This window comes from Hemicordylus capensis, chromosome 6 (genome assembly GCF_027244095.1).
Source record: "Hemicordylus capensis ecotype Gifberg chromosome 6, rHemCap1.1.pri, whole genome shotgun sequence".
Lineage (NCBI taxonomy): Eukaryota > Metazoa > Chordata > Lepidosauria > Squamata > Cordylidae > Hemicordylus > Hemicordylus capensis.
The window spans coordinates 167,537,852-167,558,343 of record NC_069662.1 but is presented as its reverse complement, the minus strand read 5'-3'; the positions used below and the strand labels follow the sequence as shown (position 1 = coordinate 167,558,343).

General features: G+C 51.6%; 1 protein-coding gene across 4 annotated transcripts in view; it reads right to left on the bottom strand.

Annotated features, from left to right (window-relative positions):
• Positions 1-11,687: 11,687 nt before the first annotated feature.
• LOC128332126 (D-threo-3-hydroxyaspartate dehydratase-like) overlaps positions 11,688-20,492 on the bottom strand; it is a 42,865-nt gene continuing 34,060 nt past the window's right edge. For all 4 annotated transcript variants that reach the window (XM_053266475.1, XM_053266476.1, XM_053266474.1 and 1 more), the window contains 4 exons: positions 18,639-18,763; positions 14,690-14,879; positions 13,718-13,823; positions 11,688-13,530 (listed from right to left, as the gene is read on the bottom strand). In XM_053266475.1, coding sequence (XP_053122450.1) covers positions 13,441-13,530; positions 13,718-13,823; positions 14,690-14,879; positions 18,639-18,763 — 511 coding nt within the window. In that variant the 3' untranslated portion in view covers positions 11,688-13,440. The remainder of the gene's footprint in view (positions 13,531-13,717; positions 13,824-14,689; positions 14,880-18,638; positions 18,764-20,492) is intronic.

Genomic DNA, 20,492 nt, shown 5'->3' with positions numbered 1-20,492 from the left:
GCCCCGCTCCATATGTTACTCTCAGGGAGTAGCAAGGTTGGAGTGGGCCCAGAGACAAGTTTTTAAAATGCTCCCCCCCCCACTGAAGCTCAGCTCATGAAGTAAAAAAATCTTGAATGAGGCTGAATAGTGGTCACAAAAAGCAGAGTAAAATATCTATCTATCTATCTATCTAGCTAGCTAGCTAGCTAGCTAGCTAGCTAGCTATCTAGCTATCTATCTATCTATCTATCTATGTGCCACAACAGGACATCATCCTAAATTATTTTTTAAAAGGTTTTGTAAATTGTGGACGATGCAAGTCATTGAATGGTCCTAGAGAAAGACATGCTGTTCTGGTAGCTCCAGGTCTTAACACTCACATCAGTTTTGGGGGTGCCTCCCCTTGCCCTATTAGAGTTACGCCCCTGGTTACTCTCACAACAACCCTGAGAGGTAGGTTAGGCTGTGAGGAAATGACCAGGCAGGCGAAGGTGACAGAGTACACTCTTTCGATTTGAGCTCCATCCCTAACTCAAATGCTTGGGGCCTATCCCATACCAGTTCCCTGAGGTTTTATCACCAATACTTTCCGAGACTGCTATTTCTAAGGCTGTGGTACCAGTGAAGGAAGCTGGCTCGGAGCAGAACAGGCTAAGCCTTGGCCGCACAAAAGCAGGACTTCTGTGGTCTGCAAAGAGACGACCATCTTGGGTTTCCGAAGCCCCACTGCTGTTGACTTCAGACAGCCCAACTTTGATCACGGCTGCGCCAGAGCTGAAGCAATTAAGACCAGAGAGGGGCGGATTCCTTATTGCTTGGGTTATTGCAGGGGGTGGGGGAGAAGTGGAGGGACATAAACTTGCCCCCGGGCCCCAGGGGACTGGCCTAACAAGCCTCTCTTTCCCCTCCCTTGGTCTCTCCTCCACTCCGCCCTCCCTCGCCCAGTCCAGGAAGGGTCTTGTCTGCCTTGCCCTCCTCTTGCAGCAGGCAGACAACGGGATGGAGACAGACCCTTCAATAAACATCTTTACAAGCCGCCTGTGAATGTGGAGACGCAGTTCCAAGAGGGAAGGGGCGGGCGGGGATGGCCCAGGCAACAACAAGGAGGAGACCCACATCAAGGTGTGACTTTGCAAGGGCTCAGCCCATATCAACCATCTTCGCAAACAATTTGCGCATGTAACTGGTTTTTGTGTTGTTTTTTTGGTAAATGCCACATCCTGCCTGCTTACTACACCAGGGCATATTTAACTTGGAAGATCTCCTGTGCCAGTCCAAGCTGTGTAAAGCTGCGACTGTAATCATGCTGTAAAATCATTCATTATAATGGGAGTCCTACCCAAAGATAGGACTCCAATTATAATGAATGATTCTACTGTGTGATTACAGTAGCAACTTTACACAGCTTGGACTGGCACAGGAGATCTTCCAAGTTAAATATGCCCTGGTGTAGTAAACAGGCAGGATGTGGCATTTAAAAGACAAGAGCCACCTTAAATGGTGCAGCGGGGAAAATGCTTGACTAACAAGCAGAAGGCTGCCGGTTCGAATCCTCGCTGATACTATATCGGGCAGCAGCGATACAGGAAGATGCTGAAAGGCATCATCTCATACTGCACGGGAGGAGGCCATGGTCAACCCCTCCTGTATTCTGCCAAAGAAAACCACAGGGCTCTGTGGGCGCCAAGAGTCGAAATTGACTCAACAGCACACTTTACCTTTACCGTCCCCAAAGACCACCATAGGGCTGTGTGGTCGCCAGGAGTTGATACCGACTGGATGGCACACTTTACCTTTATAAGAAAAGTTCCCAATGTTAGCAACTTGTCAGGAATGTTTAATAACTAGAACAGATTTAGTTGTAACTAACGGTACACATACAACTGATCCATGCATTTGGTAACCCCCGCCCCGGCGGTCTTCTTTGGGAGAGCACAAAGCTGCCGCTGCCCACAGGCGAATTCAGTGGTGCTCACACAGAGCTGCTGTCGGTATGCCCTGGAGGAGTCTCCCACTGTGTGTGTGGTGGAGGGAATGTCACGGGGTTGGGATTCCAGATCGGATGGTGCACCCCGCACCAGTTTGATTTACACCCATACAGGAAGGAGTGTTTGGTATGGTTGGCACGGAGCTGTGAGGGATGGTCCTGGAATTAAGCAGGGGTTAGTGAAGGGAAGCCCCAAAGAGAAAGATGAGGCATGGAAAATAGCTCTGGGTCCTGCTTTCTTCAGCTGACCACATGCTGTCCTCCTGCTTGTCCTGAGACACTCTGGATCTTCCTGAGCACCTCTGAAGCATTTCTCACATTCCTGCATGCATTTGAACAGCGCAGTCTTCCTCATGGATCCACTCTAGAGCCCCAGGGAGATTCTTGGCTCTTTTGTCCATTTCTATCTCCTGTATAGCAATAGCAATAGCACTTACATTTATATACCGCTCTATAGACGAAGCTCTCTAAGCGGTTTACAATGATTTAGCATATTGCCCCCCCACATTCTGGGTACTCATTTTACCGACTTCGGAAGGATGGAAGGCTGAGTCAACCTTGTTTTATAGCACTTTCTGGAAGTCCCCTGTGCCCACACCTGGCCCCCATGGTTTTCCTACTGGATTGCCCATTAACCACTATGGCTAAGCCAATCACCCCTTCTTAGAAGATAACTTCCCCATACCAGCATTTTGTATTTTAGTCCTCAAGACAAGATAAGCCTATTTTCCCCGTCTGACTACTTGTAATCCCGTGTTTCTATTGTCTGACACAAGAAACACGTTGATGGGCTTCACACAATTAGTGCGAAGGGCCAGGAGGGTTAGTGCTCAGCCCGCTCTCCCCACACACCAGCAGCACGATTGGCCGCCCACACGACTACTGCTGGCTCCATCACGGAGCTGGTAGGGGCGGCAGGGACGAGGGCCGCCTGGCCTCTGGAAGTCTCCGCATGACCCGCTGGGGAGGCCCCCGAGGCTGGGAGGCTTGATGGAGCCTCCCAGTCAGGAGGTCTCCTCGCAAGACGCCACGGCGTGGAGACACGCCGCAGCATCTCGCAACTCGAAAACCCAGGTTAGCAGAGTGCTCGCTCCACTAATCTGGGTTAAGGGGATGGGGTTTTTAGGTGGGCTAGCTGCCAGAGAACCACTGGGCTCGCCTGGTGGTTCTCGCGACCACGCGCAAACAGGCTAGGTTGCATTAGCCTGCTTCCGCGCGGTCATGTGAATAGCTTCATGTAGGTATTCAGTGACTCACATGAGTACAGAGCCAATGTCTTGGGGCTTATAAAAGGGGCTTCCAAGCCCCCCCTCCCTCTTTCTGTGAACCTGGCACTGCACCCCATTTTTGCTTTGTGGAAGACTGTGCTTCAGTGCATCTCACCTGGATCTCACCTGGATAGATGAAAGTAATCTAAATGTGACTTTCCTTCATCAGCCACCCCATCCCAAGGATGCTTGAAAGTGTGTGTGCAAGGAACAGCCAGACTAGCAGTGTTTAGATCTATCTTTTACCAGTTCAATGGAAGGGGGGTCTCCCCTTGTCCCTTGAGGAGGACAGCCAACCCTTCCCCAGGATGAGTTTCCAAAGGGACCCGTAACCCAAAGGTCTGTCCCAGGAGGCAGTCAGAGGCCTTTGAGCATTTACTGCCCCAGCGGTAGGTAGATTCCAGCCGGATCTCCGTAGGAAGGTTTCGGATCTGGTGTCCTTCCAAGTTTAAACAACTCCAGTCACCAGAACCCATCAAAAATGGATCCCTGTAGTTCAGGGTTGCAACATTATGTTGCCCCAATATGAGATAGAAGTGTGTGGGGAGAGTCTGAGAGGGGGGGATCTCAGGAGCAGGGCTTGGCCCCCTGGGGGAACTCTGCATAGAGGAGTCCTGCCTCTTCCCCGAAGAAAAGCAAAGAGGGTTTGAGGCTGGCCTGGGGGGGGGTGGACAGCGGTGGAGGAGGGCGAATCAGCTCAATAATCGCAGGGCTCAGAAAGATGGCAGGAGGGAGCAGGTGAGACGAATGGGTTGTGCTCCCTGGCCAGCCTTCCTGCCTCGGGGGCTGCTGGGGGAAGATGGTGGCCACAGCAGCAGCAGCAGTTGGGAGCCAAAATATGGGGCAAATGGCATCCCGGACAGGATGACCATTTCCCGTCAGAAATAATCTGGACCCGTAAAATTACTAAAAACTGTAAATGATTTCCCGTTGGAAATAATCTGGGACTGTTGGCAACCCCAGAGTAGTCCAAACCCCTGTAATTCTGCTCCAGTTGTCCAAACCCTGGCTGGTGGCCTCCGAGCAATACAGGGACAGCCACCTCCAGAGATTTTGTTTTCCAGAAGAATGCAACGCTTCCCCTTCATTCACATGGCTCTGCTCTTAAGAATGGAGCATTTTCTACTATGAATACTGTTAATACACACACTCACACATACAGCTTTTCAACAAAAGTTCCTAAAGCTGTTTACGCAGAGACATATAAATAAACCAATAAATATGGATCCCTGTCCACAAAAGGGCTCACAATCTGAAAAGAAACAGAAGAGCAGCCCAGCTGGATCAGGCCCAAGAAGGCCCATCTGGTCCAGAATCCTGTTTTGCACAGGGGCCCACCGGATGCCTCTGGGGAGCCCACCACAGGCAAGAACATAGACACCAGCAACAGCCATTGGAGGGATGCTGGGCTGGGCTTCTCCCCAGTCCTTCTTCGTTTGTTTAATTCTATTGCTTTCTTTGACTCTGCTTCTCTCAACTAGCCCAAACCTATCCTGTAGCTATGAATTCTCTCTCTCCCGGCCACACAGAGGCCCATTGGGCATACATGGCAGCCTCCAAAATGGCCGCCGCAATGGAGGGCAGGCCCGGAACGAGCCGACGACCACTCGAACCGGGTGATTTGTACATAAATGGAGGCCAGAAGTGGGGAGGGGAACTTCTGGAGACCCCCACCCATGGCCAAATCTAAGCCACCGGTCCCTCATCTTAGATAGACAGACAGACAGACAGACAGATAGATAGATAGATAGATAGATAGATAGATTCACTCATGAACCCCGCTCCCCCCCCCCCTCGAATGGGCAGGTTCGGTGTCCAACCTGTTCAACATGGAACCTGCTTGCACATCCCTAACGTAGGCCAACTGGTCTTTCTGCCAGCCTAGAGGCATAATAAATGTAGAGAAAGTGATCTGTTGACAGATCATGGAGTGGGTGGGGTGTCCGCAATGCAGGGACAGCCCAAGGTACTGCGGCGCCTGAGAGGAGAACACATGTACATGTGTACAGATACCTACACACCCCTGCAACATAACAGAGCTATTATTCTCAGATGCAGGTTTACCACCACCACCACCTCACCTGTGAGGGAGCTGTGGACAATTCGGGTTCTCTGGCACATGTATCTCACATGCAGTTTTGTGATGGAAAACGCGGGGTTAATTGCTTTCCTATGTTCCATTTGCATGTATGTACACATCACACTCTTGTATTTTTAGACAGTGTGCCCTTTGAAGCAGGTATCTTTCTTCTTTCTTCTCATTCTTCGTAATGCACTTTTTGAGTAGGGTTCTCATCCAATTAAAAAAAAAATCTTAAGTCAATTAATCCTCTGAGTTTTGTTTGATTTTGAGTTGAGTTAGGGAACAGCCATTGGAGGGATGCTGTGCTGGGGACGGATAGGGCCAGTTGCTCTCCCCCTGCTCAACAAAGAGAACCCCCACTTTTAAAAGGGGCCTCTTTGCTCAGCTAGCAGGGACCTTTCTCCAGAAATGGTCATCCAGAACAGGCCAAAAAAGAAGGTGTGCGTTGGGGGTGGCGGCAGTGTGCGGGTGTGATGGCAGGGACACCAGTACAGCCGGCCACAACCACAGGCCTGTGATCTGAAGACCCCTCATTTAGATAAAGAGGGGCTTGTGCAGTTGCTTTCTTCTTTCTTTTCCCGAGTGTGCACACAGGCCAGCTCCGCTCTCTCTGATCTTGCCCTCCTGCCTCGTGGAATCCACGCCGGCCAAGGGATATATTAACCCCGCCAGATGAACAGTAGCAGCAGGTTGGTGCCTTTGATCTTGCTGACATCCCAGCTGGGCCTGAAAGAGGCAGGAAGCCGGCAAATTGCTCCCCCCCTCGGCACACACACACACACAACCACCACCACCACCACCACTCCTCATCACCCAACCCAGGCACTGCTGCCAAAATAACGCCTTGGTGCTCAAGATGGTTGCCGCAGCTCTGAAGAAGAGCCAAGGAGCCGGGGGGACCTCTGTCTCATGGGGCCTTTGGCGCAACCTCGCTTCTCCATTTACTATTTATTTATTTAACATTGATGCATTCACTGTTATATTGTCCACTTTATACTGATGAAAGAGATTTATTTTTATCTCAGTATCTGGAAGATCTCAAAAGCCACTCAGTGGAGACAATTCCTTATATGCTTATTAGAAGAGAGGGACCCAACAGTATCCCTGGCGGTGGCTAAATTCTGTTACACATTGACCAAACTAAGAGCAGCTAGAGCACAGCAATCGGTTACTGTCAAAGGTTCCTGATTTTATGTATTTGATGACATTTTAGACTTTGTTTCCGTTTTTGTTTTCTCTCTTTACTGTGTGTATTCTGTGTATATTGATGTTTGATCTAAGATCGTAAATAAACAACAACTATTACATTTCTCAACCGCCCCATCCAGAGGCTCTTGCGACCAAAATCACGGCCGGGTCTTCCCCTCTTTGCCCTGCCTCCATCTGGAGCCCATTCCTCGGTGGCCTCCCTTCTCTTGGTGTGTAGACTGCATACGCACCGGGGCAGGGACCCATCCTCTCAGACGGCGCATGCACACAAGGGCAGCACCGAGGTATCGGAGGCAAGGTGTAAAATGCTGCCTGGCCTGCATAGCCCTAGTGGGGGCCAGCCCCTTTCAAAGGAACCCTGGCAAGCTTTGAAAGGGCATGGGGGGGGTCAGAGTGGGGAAGGGAGGGGCCCAGCAGCCTCTTCTCCTCCTGCTTCTTGCAAGCTTTGCAGGGAATGTGAGTCCTTGCCAAGCAAGCTTGCAAAGGCCGGAATGCGCCCCCCCCCGAACCAAAGCTGCTCCAATTCTTCCGGCTGGCACCCCAATAATCCACCTCCCCAGACCTCATGAAAAGACCACCCTGGAATGCACTATTTTAATAATCAATCATTTAATAACCAATTTAATAATCAAACCAGCCAGCGTGGTGTAGTGGTTAGAGTGCTGGACTAGGATCGGGGAGACCCGAGTTCAAATCCCCATTCAGCCATGATACTAGCTGGGTGACTCTGGGCCAGTCACTTCTCTCTCAGCCTAACCTACTTCACAGGGTTGTTGTGAGGAGAAACCTAAGTATGTAGTACACTGCTCTGGGCTCCTTGGAGGAAGAGCAGGATATAAATGTAAAATTATAAGAATTATAAGAATGGGGGCCCTGCAGTAATAGCAGCTCCTATTGATTGCAAAGAACGTCCCACTGGATGAGAGGAAGCTGCCTTATATTGAGTCAGACCCTTGGTCCATCTAGCCCAGTATTATTTGCACAGACTGGCAGCGGCTTCTCCAAGGTCGCAGGCAGGAGTCTCTCTCAGCCCTCTCTTGGAGATGCTGCCAGGGAGGGAACTTGGGACCTTCTGGATGCAAGCAAGCATGTAGATGGTGTCCCCAGAGCAGCCCCATCCCCTCAAGGGAATATCTTACAGCACTGACATGTAGTCCCCCATTCAAATGCAAACCAGGATGGACCCTGCTTAGCAAAGGGGACAATTCATGCTTGCTACCACAAGACCAGCTCTCCCTTGGGTCCCAGGTTAATTAAAGTGATGGGCTGCGGGGAGCCCTTCAGGATTTCCTGCCTGAGGCACCAGCATGTCTTTCACTGGCCTGCTCCTTCCTCACTGTAATTAAAGGCTCACCTCCTTCCCTTTCTCCCACCCTCCCTGAGCTCTGAACTTACATTAAGTCTAGCATGTTGGAGACTGCTTGGTTTACTCCTATTCAGAGCGAGGAGGGGTACTCGCTGACAGCAAGTTCAGAACTGGCTTTTCGCTGGAAGTGCTTTAAACTCCAGGCCAAATGGCACTTGTGAAGTGAAATACCGAGTTGCATGATGCCTGGCTGGCTCTTTTGAGCTTCAGCAGCAGTCATAGGAACATAGGAAGCTGCCATATGCTGAATCAGACTATTGGTCCATCTAGCTCAGTATTGTCTACACAGACTGGCAGCGGCTTCTCCAAGGCTGCAGGCAGGAATCTCTCTCAGGCCTATCTTGGAGAAGTTGCCAGGGAGGGAACTTGGAACCTTCTGCTCTTCCCAGAGCGGCTTCATCCCCTGACGGGAATATCTTGCAGTGCTCACACATCTGGTCTCCCATTCATATGCAACCAGGGCAGACCCTGCTTAGCTAAGGGGACAAGTCATGCTTGCTGCCACAAGACCAGCTCTCCCCTGGTCATGGTGCAACAGCCATCAGGATTAGGACCCCGCTGCGGGGGAAGGGGGTGTCCTACTCCTTTCCTGGCATGGTGGATGAGCTGAAAATCACACCCGGAAGCTGCGATTGCTCCTGGAAGAGACGTTTCCACAGACCCCAACAGAAGGCATCCTTTCTGCCAGTAAGTAGAAGCTTGCCCTAACAGGCTTTGGTGTGTGTGATCAAGGAGGCACAGCTGCCTCTGCTTCCCAGCCACAGCTCAGGTTGCTCCTCCTCTCTCTTCCCTGCTGCCTGCAGGCTGGCCATTTGTCAGGTGGAGCTGCGTGGTTAACTGCACAGCTCCACCTGACAAATGGCCAGCCTGCAGGCAGCGTGGCTTTCAGGCGGGGCGGGAGAGAAAGGAGCAACTCAAGCTGCTGCCGGGAAGCAGAGGCAGCTGCTCCTTCTTTGGCACACACACACCCCTGGCTCATTAGGATGAGCTGCTACTGATTTCTGCGGTTAATATTTGTTTATTGGGTACCCTGCCGAGGAGGGAAATGGTTAAATAAGCCCCAGGAGGTTTTAGAGAGGTCTCTCTGTGTGGACTGTCCTTTCAGAAGTCTCACTCGCAGTCACACGGGATAGGGCCTTCTCAGTGATGGCCTCCTTGAGTTCTTTGGGCGCCACCACTGAAAAGGCCCTGTCCCATGTGACCGCCGCATGGACTGAAGGGGGCAGCACACATCCCTGCTCTGGAGATCTGACCAGCCTCATCGCTTTTTATATGTTGCCGTCTCACAAGTATTTGGCTTTTTAGGCAGGACTTTGTCCACCAACACTGATTTTACTGGGTTTTATACAGGCTTTATCGCCGTGCTCCTGGTTCCTGGCTTTTAATGTGTGCATTACTGCTGCTATAATTTTATGGTTTTAATTACAGTGGTTTGCAGCCTTGAATTGTTGGGGGAAAGTGGAATTAAAAGAAAACCTGGGATCAACTGAAAACCTGGGCGCTTCTCACACAGCAAGCTTTACCGCGAGTTTACTGTGAGGCTTTGCTGCGAATTCAAAATCCCCGCCACCGGATATAAATCAGGCAACCACCTTAAGTGGCGCAGCAGGGAAATGACTTGACTAGCAAGCAGAAAGTTGCCGGTTCGAATCTCCGCCGGTATGTTTCCCAGACTATGGGAAACACCTATACTGGGCAGCAGCGATAAAGGAAGATGCTGAAAGACATCATCTCATACTGCATGGGAGGAGGCAATGGTCAACCCCTCCTGTATTCTACCAAAGACAACCACAGGGCTCTGTGGGCGCCAGGAGTCAAAATCGGCTTGAGGGCACACTTTACCTTTACACTCTAAAATGCAATGAAAAACCCAAACCATGTGTGAAGGGCTCCCTAATAGCTCGCAGGGACTTCGAGGTAAATCCGGCTGTGAACGCACACCCTCCACTCCGGAGGAGATGCAAGCTAAAAGCCCTGTGTTAAAAAAAAAAAAAAGCCCTGGTGAGATTCAAAAGGACCTTCTGCACGCAAAGCAGATGCTCTGCCAGGGAGCAGCAGCCCTGCCCCAAATGGGGCATATGGGGAGCCAGATAATCACCACTTTTTAGACCCTAAGGAAACCACTCTCCTCTACACTGCTGCTCTCCTGCAAACTAAAGTTCCACACGGGGGCCTTTAACAATTAGAACTTAGAAGACAAAGGTGCGAGGATGGATATGCTCAGGAAGGTGCACCAGATGCCTCTTGCCTCCCAGGTGCAGGGCCAGAGAGATCAATGGGAGAAGCTCCCCCAAGGCAAAAAGATGCAAACCGGTTTGCACAAAGCGGGGCAGAGGAATCAGGAAGATTTCAGTTTGGGGGTGGGGGACCCACCTCACAGCTCAAGAATGTCAGCTTGCCGGACTGGTTCAAGAGGTTCCCAGCCGCAAAGCAGCCATCTCGCCTGATACGGGATGTGCGGCTCACGGATCCCCTACTAAACCCCACAGGCAGCTTCATTTCTACTTCAGGCGGCAGTTCCCAAGGCGGGGCCCGCTGATGTTGTTGGACTACAACACCCATCATCCACAGCTGTTGTACCAGCTTGGGAACCCTTGGTAGATGCGAAGGAGGAAAAATCAGCCGCTGCGCTGCTCTGTGGCTAGCCAGAATGGAGACCGCTCTGTGGCAGAACACCCTTCCATCTCCGTCCAGCTCAAGCACTTTCGTTCACCTTCAGCTGTCGGTGAACCGCAACTCCCATCATCGCTGATTACTGGCCAGGCTGGGGATGATGGGACTTGTAGTCCTGCAACAGCTGGAGGGTTGCAGTTAATCACTGAGCGAAAGGATTCCAGGTCACCAGGCTAGGAAGGACCCTTCTCTGCTTAGGATCTTGCACAGCAAGCTGATTTGTGGGGCTGAGACAGGCCTCTTCAGTTCCCTGCATGCACACATGTGCACACACACAGAGAGCCTTCCATAGCCCCCAGCCAGCTCCTTCCTCAATCTGACCGAAGCTCCTCTTCAGTTACCTGCATGCACGACACTCCCCACCTTCCCAATTCCACTCCTTGGCTTGCCTGCAGAAATAACAAAGAGGTCTCCCTCCCCCACCCCAGGCAAGGAAGGAGGACAATGAACAGGAGGTGAGAAACATCAAAAGTAGTCATTGAGAGAGATCAGAGGAGGCCACTCTCTAATCAGGGCTCCCCCCACTGAGAAGAAGAGGGCAATAGAATTTTATGATCTGCTGGCTGGATCCCTTTCAAGTCCTGCCTGGGATCTTTTTCCCCTTATGACTCTTCTGGCCTTCTTATGTGCGGCTTGCTCTTAACAGGGGCGACCAGCCTGAAGCTTATTCCAACCCTTGTTGCACTACAACGCCCATCATCCCCAGCCACAGCAGGCAAAAGAAAGACTCCCACAGCAGAATTCACTTGTGGAACTCATTGCCACAGGAAACAGTGATGGTTGCCACTTGGGTGGCTTTTTAAAAGAACTAGGCCAGGGTTCTCAATCTTGGGTCCCCAGATATCGTTGGACTATAACTCCCATCATCTCCTGAGAGCCAAAGGGAGTGGGGGCGGCAAGTTTGAAAACCCTTGATTTACTGGACAATAGCAACACTCCATACAATTTCATATTATAACTATAATGCTCCATTTTATAACTGTAGATCCAATGCTATTTCTGCTTAACGTCTTCAGAATCAATCCATTACCTCTAACGAAATATCTTACTATAAATGTACTACCTGTGGCATTGCTTGGCCTTGTGACTGGTCAAACACTCAGCCACCCTCAACCAGAATACGAACACAAATACGACGAGTATTTATATACTGCTTTTCGACCAAAGCGGTTTGCATACATCAATTAAATTAAATTAAATTAATTAATTAATTAAATGGCTGCCTGTCCCCACCCGAACCAGACTGGCTTCTGAAATCTTGGAAACTCCCAGAGCTGGATAAACCACCGATTCAATGCATGGGTGAGGAGAGGCTCATTAACCGTAATGGACAAATATTTATGCACTGCAGATTACTAGAGATTTCCACAACATGCTTAAGGATAAATTGGTTAAACCTATAGAAGAACTACCTTAAGTGGAGCAGCGGGGAAATGCTTGACGAACAAGCAGAAGGTTGCTGGTTCAAATCCCCGCAGGTATGTTTACACCTGTATTGGGCAGCAGCGACACAGGAAGATGCTGAAAGGCGTCATCTCATACTGCACAAGAGGAGGCAGTGGTCAACCCCTCCTGTATTCTACCAAAGACAACCACAGGGCTCTGGGGGTGCTAGGAGGCGAAATCGACTTGAGGGCACACTTTACCTTTATAGAAGAACAGGCCCTGCTGAAGGAGAACCAGCCTGGCTTCTGCAAGGGGAAGTCTTGCCTCAAAAAGCTTTTGGAGTTCTTTGAGAGTGTCAACAACAGGCATGTGGATAAAGGTGATCTGGCCGATATAGTGTACTTGGACTTCCAAAAAGCTTTTAACAAAGTTCCCCACCAAAGGCTCTTGAGTAAATTTAGCTGTCATGGGATAAGGGGACAGGTTCAGGTGTGGATCGGTAACTGGTAACAGGAAATAGAGTGTGGGAATAAATGCACAGATTTCACAATGGAGGGAAGTAGGAAGTGGGGTCCCCCAGGGATCATTGGTACTGGGACTAGTGCTCTTTACCTTGTTCATAAAAGACCTAGAAGTTGGGGCACCCAGTGAAGTGGCCAAATATGCAGATGACACCAAACTATTTAGGGTAGTGAAATCCACAACAGATTGTGAGGCACTCCAAGAGGAAAATGGCAAATGCGGTCCAACGTAAGCAAGAGTAAAGTGATGCACGCCGGGGCAAACCCCACAACTTCACGTATAGACTGATGGGGTTAGTTACACTTGCAGGTTGGGGTGCACAGACAGACTTCCTTGCAGGGAGGAGGGAGCAGAAAAGCAGGAAGCAGGAAGGGTGAGGAGGAGCAGAGTGCTACCACTCGAACCCTGCTCTTCCCAGAAGCCGCTCTGGGAAGAGCAGAAGGTTCCCAGTTCCCTCCCTGGCAGCATCTCCAAGACAGGGCTGAGAGAGATTCCTGCCTGCAACCTTGGAGAAGCTGCTGCCAGTCTGGGAAGACAATACTGAGCTAGATAGACCAGTGGTCTGACTCAGTATATGGCAGCTTCCTATGTTCCTAAGTAGCCAAGATGAAGGTTGCAAGCCTGCAACTCCACATCACATAGAGGGGTGCTCTCTGAAGCCCCAAGGCAGGCTGTTTCTGTAACACAGCGTGGCCTGAGGGCAGCCCCTTTGTTGAAGCTAAGCAGGTTTGGATCTGGCCAGTGCCTGGATGGGAGAACACCTGCACCCTGCCATGTGCCATGTTGAACTCCAGCATGAAAGGAAGGTGGGAAATAAGTATGAGGGCCAAATGTTTTGTTTTTGTCTGTGAATACATGTCCTCTTTTTGATATTAAAATTAAGGGGGGGAGACCAAAGAGCTGACTTCTTCCAGAAGGCCCTTCCTAGCCCAGCTGTCCTGCCCCTTTGGCTCCGGGCTCCTTCCTACCAGCCTCGGACCGGCTTCCACGTGGCCACCAGCTGGCCCTGGCTGTGGACGTAGTAGAGCGGATGCATGGCAGCTGTCGCACAGGCCTGTGACGGACGGACAAAAAACAGCAGAGTCAGAGCTGCAGGGAACCGCGTGAGGAGGGCCCGAACAGAGAGACACTGAGCGACTCAGTGGGGCGGGGAGGAAACTCTGCACGTGTTCAGAGGCACTCTCCCCGCCAGCCAGCCCGCAAGCGTGCACACCGGACCTGAAGGTGCGAGCCAGACTTACATGATAAGGAATCAGTGCCAGGAGGCTTCCCAGGGGATATTTGGAGAAATCCAACTCCCCAGTGGTGGGTTCGATTCTGCCATGCTCCTGGGTCATCCCCACCAACCTAAAACGGGGGAGAGGGGAAGAATTCATCGTCAAGTCTCCAGTATCCTTTACACCTCCCAAGAGGATCCCACTGCTGGTCATCTCAGCTGCACTTCTTGGTTCTTGCTCTAGGGAGCTTCTTAACCTGGGGTCCCCAAATGGTGGACTACAATGCCTGTCACCCCAAGCATTCGGCCATTGTGGCTAGGGATGATAGGAGTTGTAGTCCAACAACGTCTAGGGAACCAAGTTGGAGAATTCCTGATCTGTCCCAGGGCAGCGAGGGGGGGAAAGTGAAATAAAGCAGAACCAAGGAAAATGGCTGTGTCATGGGGGGCAGGGGGGGGGCGGAAAGTGGGACAGGGGTGTAGCTCAGCACGGAGGGTCCAGCATGGGAAGGCCCAGCTTCACTCCCTGGCAGCATCTCCAGGTAGGGCTGGGAGAGACTCCTGCCTGAAACCCTGGAGAATCTGTTGCCAGTCAGGGTAGAAAACGGAGCTAGATAGAGAGGAGAGCTGGTCTTGTGGCAGCAAGCATGGCTTGCCCCCTTAGCTAAGCAGGCTCTGCCCTGGTTGCAAATGAAAGGGAGACTAGAAGTGAGAGCACTGGAAGAGATTCCCCTTCTTAGGGGATGGAGTCACTCTGGGAAGAGCAGAAGGTTCCAAGTTCCCTCCCTGGCAGCATCTCCAAAATGGGCTGAGAGAGATTCCTGCCTGCAACCTTGGAGAAGCCACTGCCAGTCTGTGAAGACAATACTGAGCTAGATAGACCAAGGGTCTGACTCAGTATAGGGCAACCTTCTATGTACCTGTGTAAGTAGGGGCACTACCCTGAGGCCACCTATGGAGTACGGATCAACAAATACATCCAGCTCGCTTCATTTACTTGAGGTTGGGATGACCCTCCACAAGGGCATAGCCCGTTGGCAGCTGGCCCAGGCTGTGGAGGCTGAGACCGGTCCATCCGCAGTCCACCAGCAGTTGGTTACGATGCGGGTAGTGGCCGATCACCCTCGTCAGGACCCGGACAGCGACATCCTCCAGCTGGCAAGAACCGATCATCATCTGCTGGACATCTGAAAGGAGAGAGAGGAGCTGGGTGGAGCTTGGATGAGAGCAGTTCTCAATCTTGCCCCACCCCGGTGTTGTTGGACTACAACTCCCATCATCCACAGCCACCATGGATGCAATGAATGGCTGGATGCCAAGATGCAATCCAGGGGTTCCCTTCAGCCATTGAGGCTGGGGATGATCAGAGTTGTAGTCCAACAACTTAAGAGGAGAGCTGGTCTTGTGGCCGCAAGCATCAATTGTCCCCTTTGCTAAGCAAGGTCTGCCTTGGTTTGCATTTGGATGGGAGCACTGTACGATATTCCCCTGAGGGCTGTAGCTCAGTGGAAGAGCATCTGCATGTTTGCATGTAGAAGGTCCCAGGTTCAGGCCCTGGCAGCATCTCCAGGTAGGCCTGGGAAAGATTCCTGCCTGGAACCTTGGAGATGCCGCTGCCAGTCAGTGTAGACAATACTGAGCAAGATGGACCATGGGTCTTACTCGGTAAAAAGCAGCTTCCTATGCTCCTGGGGACCAAAGGTTGGGAAACCCAGGACTAAATGAATCAGAAGAGGCAATGCTGTTCACCATCCCAGAAGACAGCAATTCAGTTGAAGGTCATCCATGCAAGGAGGGATTGAAGAACATAGGAAGCTGCCAGATGCCGAGTCAGATCCTTGGTCCATCTAGCTCAGGATTGTCCGCACAGACTGGCAGCAGATTCTCCAAGGTTGCAGGCAGGAGTCTCTCTCTAAGCCCTATCTGGAGATCCCAGGAAGGGAACCTGGGACCTTCTGGATGCAAACATGGAGCTGCTCTTCCCAGAGTGGCCCCATCCTCTGAGGGGAATATCTTCGAGTGCTCACACATGTAAGTCTCTCATTCAAATGTAAACCAGGGCAGACCCTACTTAGCAAAGGGGACAATTCATGCTTGCTACCACAAGACCAACTCTCTTGTAAAAGTCCCCAACTTTTGGGGACTCTCTGCTTTCTTGCCCTGCTGTGAGCAAATCTGCCATCCAAGCAGCTGAGCTGTGCTATTTGGGGGCGGGGTGCCCTAGACCCCCTCCCTGTGGTGCTGAGGATAGTGGGGCAACTCTCAGATTTCAGAGAGAGCTGCCATGTGGCGAGAGACTTCCGCAAATATGACCGCTGCAAGCAACCCCCTGGATGGCTTGCAGTCAGGTCTAGTTAGGGTTGCCAACATTTCATTGCCAGAATGAGGAACACAAGTTTGGGGGGTCTGGCTGGGAGGTGTATGCAGTGGTAATCAAGAGCCTGAGTATCATTGATTTATATGTAATTGAATCATAAGCTAGTGAACAAATGAGGGAAACATAGGAAACATAGGAAACTGCCATAGACTGAGTCAGACCCTTGGTCTATCTAGCTCAGGATTGTCTTCCCTGACTGGCAGCAGCATCTCCCAGGCTGCAGGCAGGAATCTCTCTCAGCCCTGTCTTGGAGATGCTGCCAGGGAGGGAACTTGGAACCTTCTGCTCTTCCCAGAGCGGCTTCATCCCCTGAGGGGAATCTCTTGCAGTGCTGACACATCAAGTCTCCCATTCAGATGCAACCAGGGCAGACCCTGCTCAGCTATGGGGACAAGTCATGCTTGCTACCACAAGACCAGCTCTCCTCTCCTAGACCAGCTCTCCTCTGGTCCCTATAGGGACAAATGCTTTCCCTATAGGGACCAACATTTCATCCCTGAAATGAGGGACATCCTGCAGAATGAGGGAGAGTTGGCAACCCTAGGTCCAGTGTTCCCTCTCACAGGGATTCCCAGATGCAGTTGACTACAACTCCCAGAATCCCCAGCTGCAAGGGCTTTTGCTTGGGGATTCTGGGAGTTGTAGTCAACCACATCTGGGAATGCTTGTTAGAGGGAAGCCTGGTCAGGTCAGGTCTGCATTTCTGCAGCCACCAGGAGCAGATCCCCACGCAGTCCCCCTGCCTCCTTGTCTTTGGGCATCCCTGGGGGTGGGGATACACATGGAAAGCGTTAGGCTGGAAACGGAATGCCAGCTCTACACGCAGAACAGAGCAAAGAAGCTGAGCAGAGCACTGGATGCCTGATTCTGCCTGCCTGCTTGCCTGCCTCCCGGCTGGATCTTTCCAGCAAGACCCAGGTGAATTTGCACCTCAAAGTAACCTTTCCCATGTGTCTCCCTCCTTCCTCTTCAGGAATCAGGCCTGTAGATGCCATGGCTCAGCGGGCAGAGCTCACACTCTGCAGGCCAAAGACGACCCTGGATTCAGTCCTTGGTGTGTCTCTAGTTCTGTGCTCAAGATGAAGGAGCCGTGCCGGCCGGGGAAGGCCTCTGCCTCAGACCCTTCGGGGAGTCACTGCTATGGGCCCCAAGCGGGGGTTGCCGACTTCCCGACACAGGGTCCCCAAATGCAGTTGGACTACTACTCCCATGGCTTAAGGGCTGGGGATGATGGGAGTTGTAGTCCAAGAGGATCTGGGGACCCAACGTTGGCCCAGCCAAGGCTGAACTTGACTAATACTTAGAACTGAAATGAGGCAGTTGCGTGTTTACATTCCAAAGTTCGACTGTGGGCGAGGAATGTTACTCAGAACAGCTCTGGCATGGAGGGACCCATTGCAGACATTCTGGGTATCCGCAGGGCAAGGCAGACAAAGGAACATAGGAAGCTGCCATATTCTGAGTCAGACCATTGGTCTATCTAGCTCAGTATTGTCTTCACAGACTGGCAGCGGCTTCTCCAAGGTTGCAGGCAGGAATCCCTCTCAGCCCTACCTTGGAGATGCTGCCAGGGAGGGAACTTGGAGCCTAGATGCTCTTCTCAGAGCGGCTCCATCCCCTGATGGGGAATCTCTTGCAGTGCTCACACATCAAGTGGACCCTGCTTAGCTATGGGGGCAAGTCATGCTTGCTACCACAAGACCAGCTCTCCTCTACCCAAGATTCCTGCCTGCAACCTTGGAGAAGCTGCTGCCAGTCTGTGTAGACAATACTGAGCTAGATGGACCACGGGTCTGACTCAGTATATGGCAGCTCCCTACGTTCCTAAGTGGTCAGCAGTCATTAGAAACTGACCATTGGATCACAATCTACCTCTGCCCACCCTCTGAGCTGGACTCAGAGCAAAGAGGCCTGGGCTTGAATCTTTACTCTGCCCTGAAGCTCACAGACATTATCTCTTGATCTAAACCACCTCACAGGGTTGTTGTTTGGAACTACCCCCCTTTAAAAATAAAGTTTTCTTTTCAAAGAACTGCTTTTCAGTGGGTTTCTTTAAATGCATTTTCTAAATGCGTTCGTTATAAATTATAGACTATTGGAACAGTTTTGAGAGTTCTTAGATTATTTGTCTTGAGAGTTTTGTCATGGTTGTGTGCAATATGTTAATTAGCTTTGTGTTGGGTGCTGCTGTGATGGTTTGATTGTTTTTACATAAGATCTTTTCCACAGGCAAAGATATTCTAAACATGTTGAGAATTTGCCAGGCCTTACAGCTGTCTTTTCTGTGGCTTCTGAGGATAACACACACACACACACACACACACACACACACACACACACACACACACACACACTCTTAAACTTACTACAACTCCCATCATCCCTATTGGCCACTGTGGCTGGAGATGATGGGAGTTGTAGTCCAACAACGGTTGCCCTGGCCTAGATGCACCCCGATCTCCCTGGCGGAAAGGCAGGATACACATACACAAAAGCATGCGTGCACACCTCCGTGGCTGCAGCCTTCCTTCGGCATCTTACGGAAGATGCCATATTTCGTGGCACATACCGTAAAAGATGTAGTTGCCAGGATGGACTTCCTTGAGTCTGGCCATCTCGGGCACCGGGTGACTGCAGGACGGCGTGGAGCCGATGCTGGAGACAGAGCCACACGCCAGCCCGGCTTCTCGCAGCCTGGAACGGATGACAAACTGAGAAAGCTGCCTCCTCTTGCCCCCAGGGAACAAGGAGCTCAGCCTCACGGACCCGCTTTGCATTGGTCAGCCACTTGCCATGAAACCTGGGTCCAAAGTGGCTCACGATGCACAGGGAACCGATGGCTGCTGTGGACCAAAACGGAGTATTGGCAATGGCTACGTGCCGCGGGGCAACCTTGGAGCAGAGAAAAGGGAAAGCTGGCTCTAGGTGGTGGCCACTTCCAGCCCACCGTGGCTCCCTGCATGCCTGCTTTTTCTCTCCTAAACAGACTTAGAGCGCAGTGAGGGTCAAGGGTTGAATCCTCCTCCCGCCAACGACAGTGAGGGCCCCCCCTCCGCAGCTGCTATTTCGGAGAGGTGAGGAGAGCTGGTCTTGTGGGAGCAAGCATGAATTGTCCCCTTTGCTAAGCAGGGCCTGCCCTGGTTTGCATTTGAATGGGAAGTCTGACATGTGTGGGCGCACTGGAAGATATTCCCCTCAGGGGATGGGGCGGCTATGGGAAAAGAATCTTGTACTCTGCTTGCATGCAGAAGGTTCCAGGTTCCCTCCCTGGCAGCATCTCCCGATGGGGCTGAGAGAGATTCCTGCCTGCAGCCTTGGAGAAGCCGCTGCCAGTCTGTGAAGACAATACTGAGCTAGATGGACCAAGGGTCTGACTCAGCATATGGCAGCTTGCCTGTGTTCCTATGTACCGTAATGTTGCTTTCAAGTCAAGGCAGCGGGAGGCACGATGGTATAACTACCACTGGACAGGGTCGGGGGTGGCCCCCATGGTCCCCCCTCAGCCCTCTGCCAGGGCAGCTGCTTTTCCTCTCCAGCACCCAGCTGGGCAAACAAAGTGCTTGCCACCTGGAAGCGCAAGGTATGGCCTCTCCTGCTCCGCCTTCCTTCCTTCCTTCTCCCTCGCAGGAGAGCAAGCAAGCAAGCAAGCACCCAGCTGACAATGAAGCACCAGGTGGGAAGAGCGGGAGAGGGGCGGCAGGGCCCCTTCTGGGTGCTGGAAGACCCCTCTGGGGGTCTCTGCCCCAGAGACCCCCAGGCGCAGGAGGCATCAGCACCGTGCTGAGCACCAGGGCAAGGAGCTGCTGGTTAGAGTCTGCCCCCCCCCGCCAGCAAGCTCACTGCGCCCCTGAGCAGAAGGAGATCTGGGTCATTTGCAGGAGTTTGACACGGGTTTCTAACTCTAACCGTTGAACACTCAACACAGAAGAACCCTTTTTGTTTTTCTGAAAGGAAGGTGCCAAAACACTGAAAGCTGAGTGCGGAAATCAGGTGTGGATTTTTATGTGGCAGGGCTGTGAGAGCCAGCATGGTGTAGTGGTTAGTGTGCTGGACTAGGACTGGGGAGACCCGAGTTCGAATCCCCATTCAGCCATGATACTAGCTGGGTGACTCTGGGCCAGTCACTTCTCTCTCAGCCTAACCTACTCCACAGGGTTGATGTGAAAGGGAAACTTAAGTATGTAGTACACTGCTCTGGGCTCCTTGGAGGGAGAGCCGGATATAAATGTAATAATAACAACAACTCTGGGCCAGTCATTTCTCTCTCAGATGAACCTACCTTGTAGGGTTGTTGTGGGGATAAACATAGCCATATACGTAGCTCTGGGCTCCTTGGAGGAAGAGTGGGATATAAATGTACTAAAGAAATATTCCAGTACTGGAGGCATGTTCCTGAGCTGGGCATACACTCAGAGGCACCCTC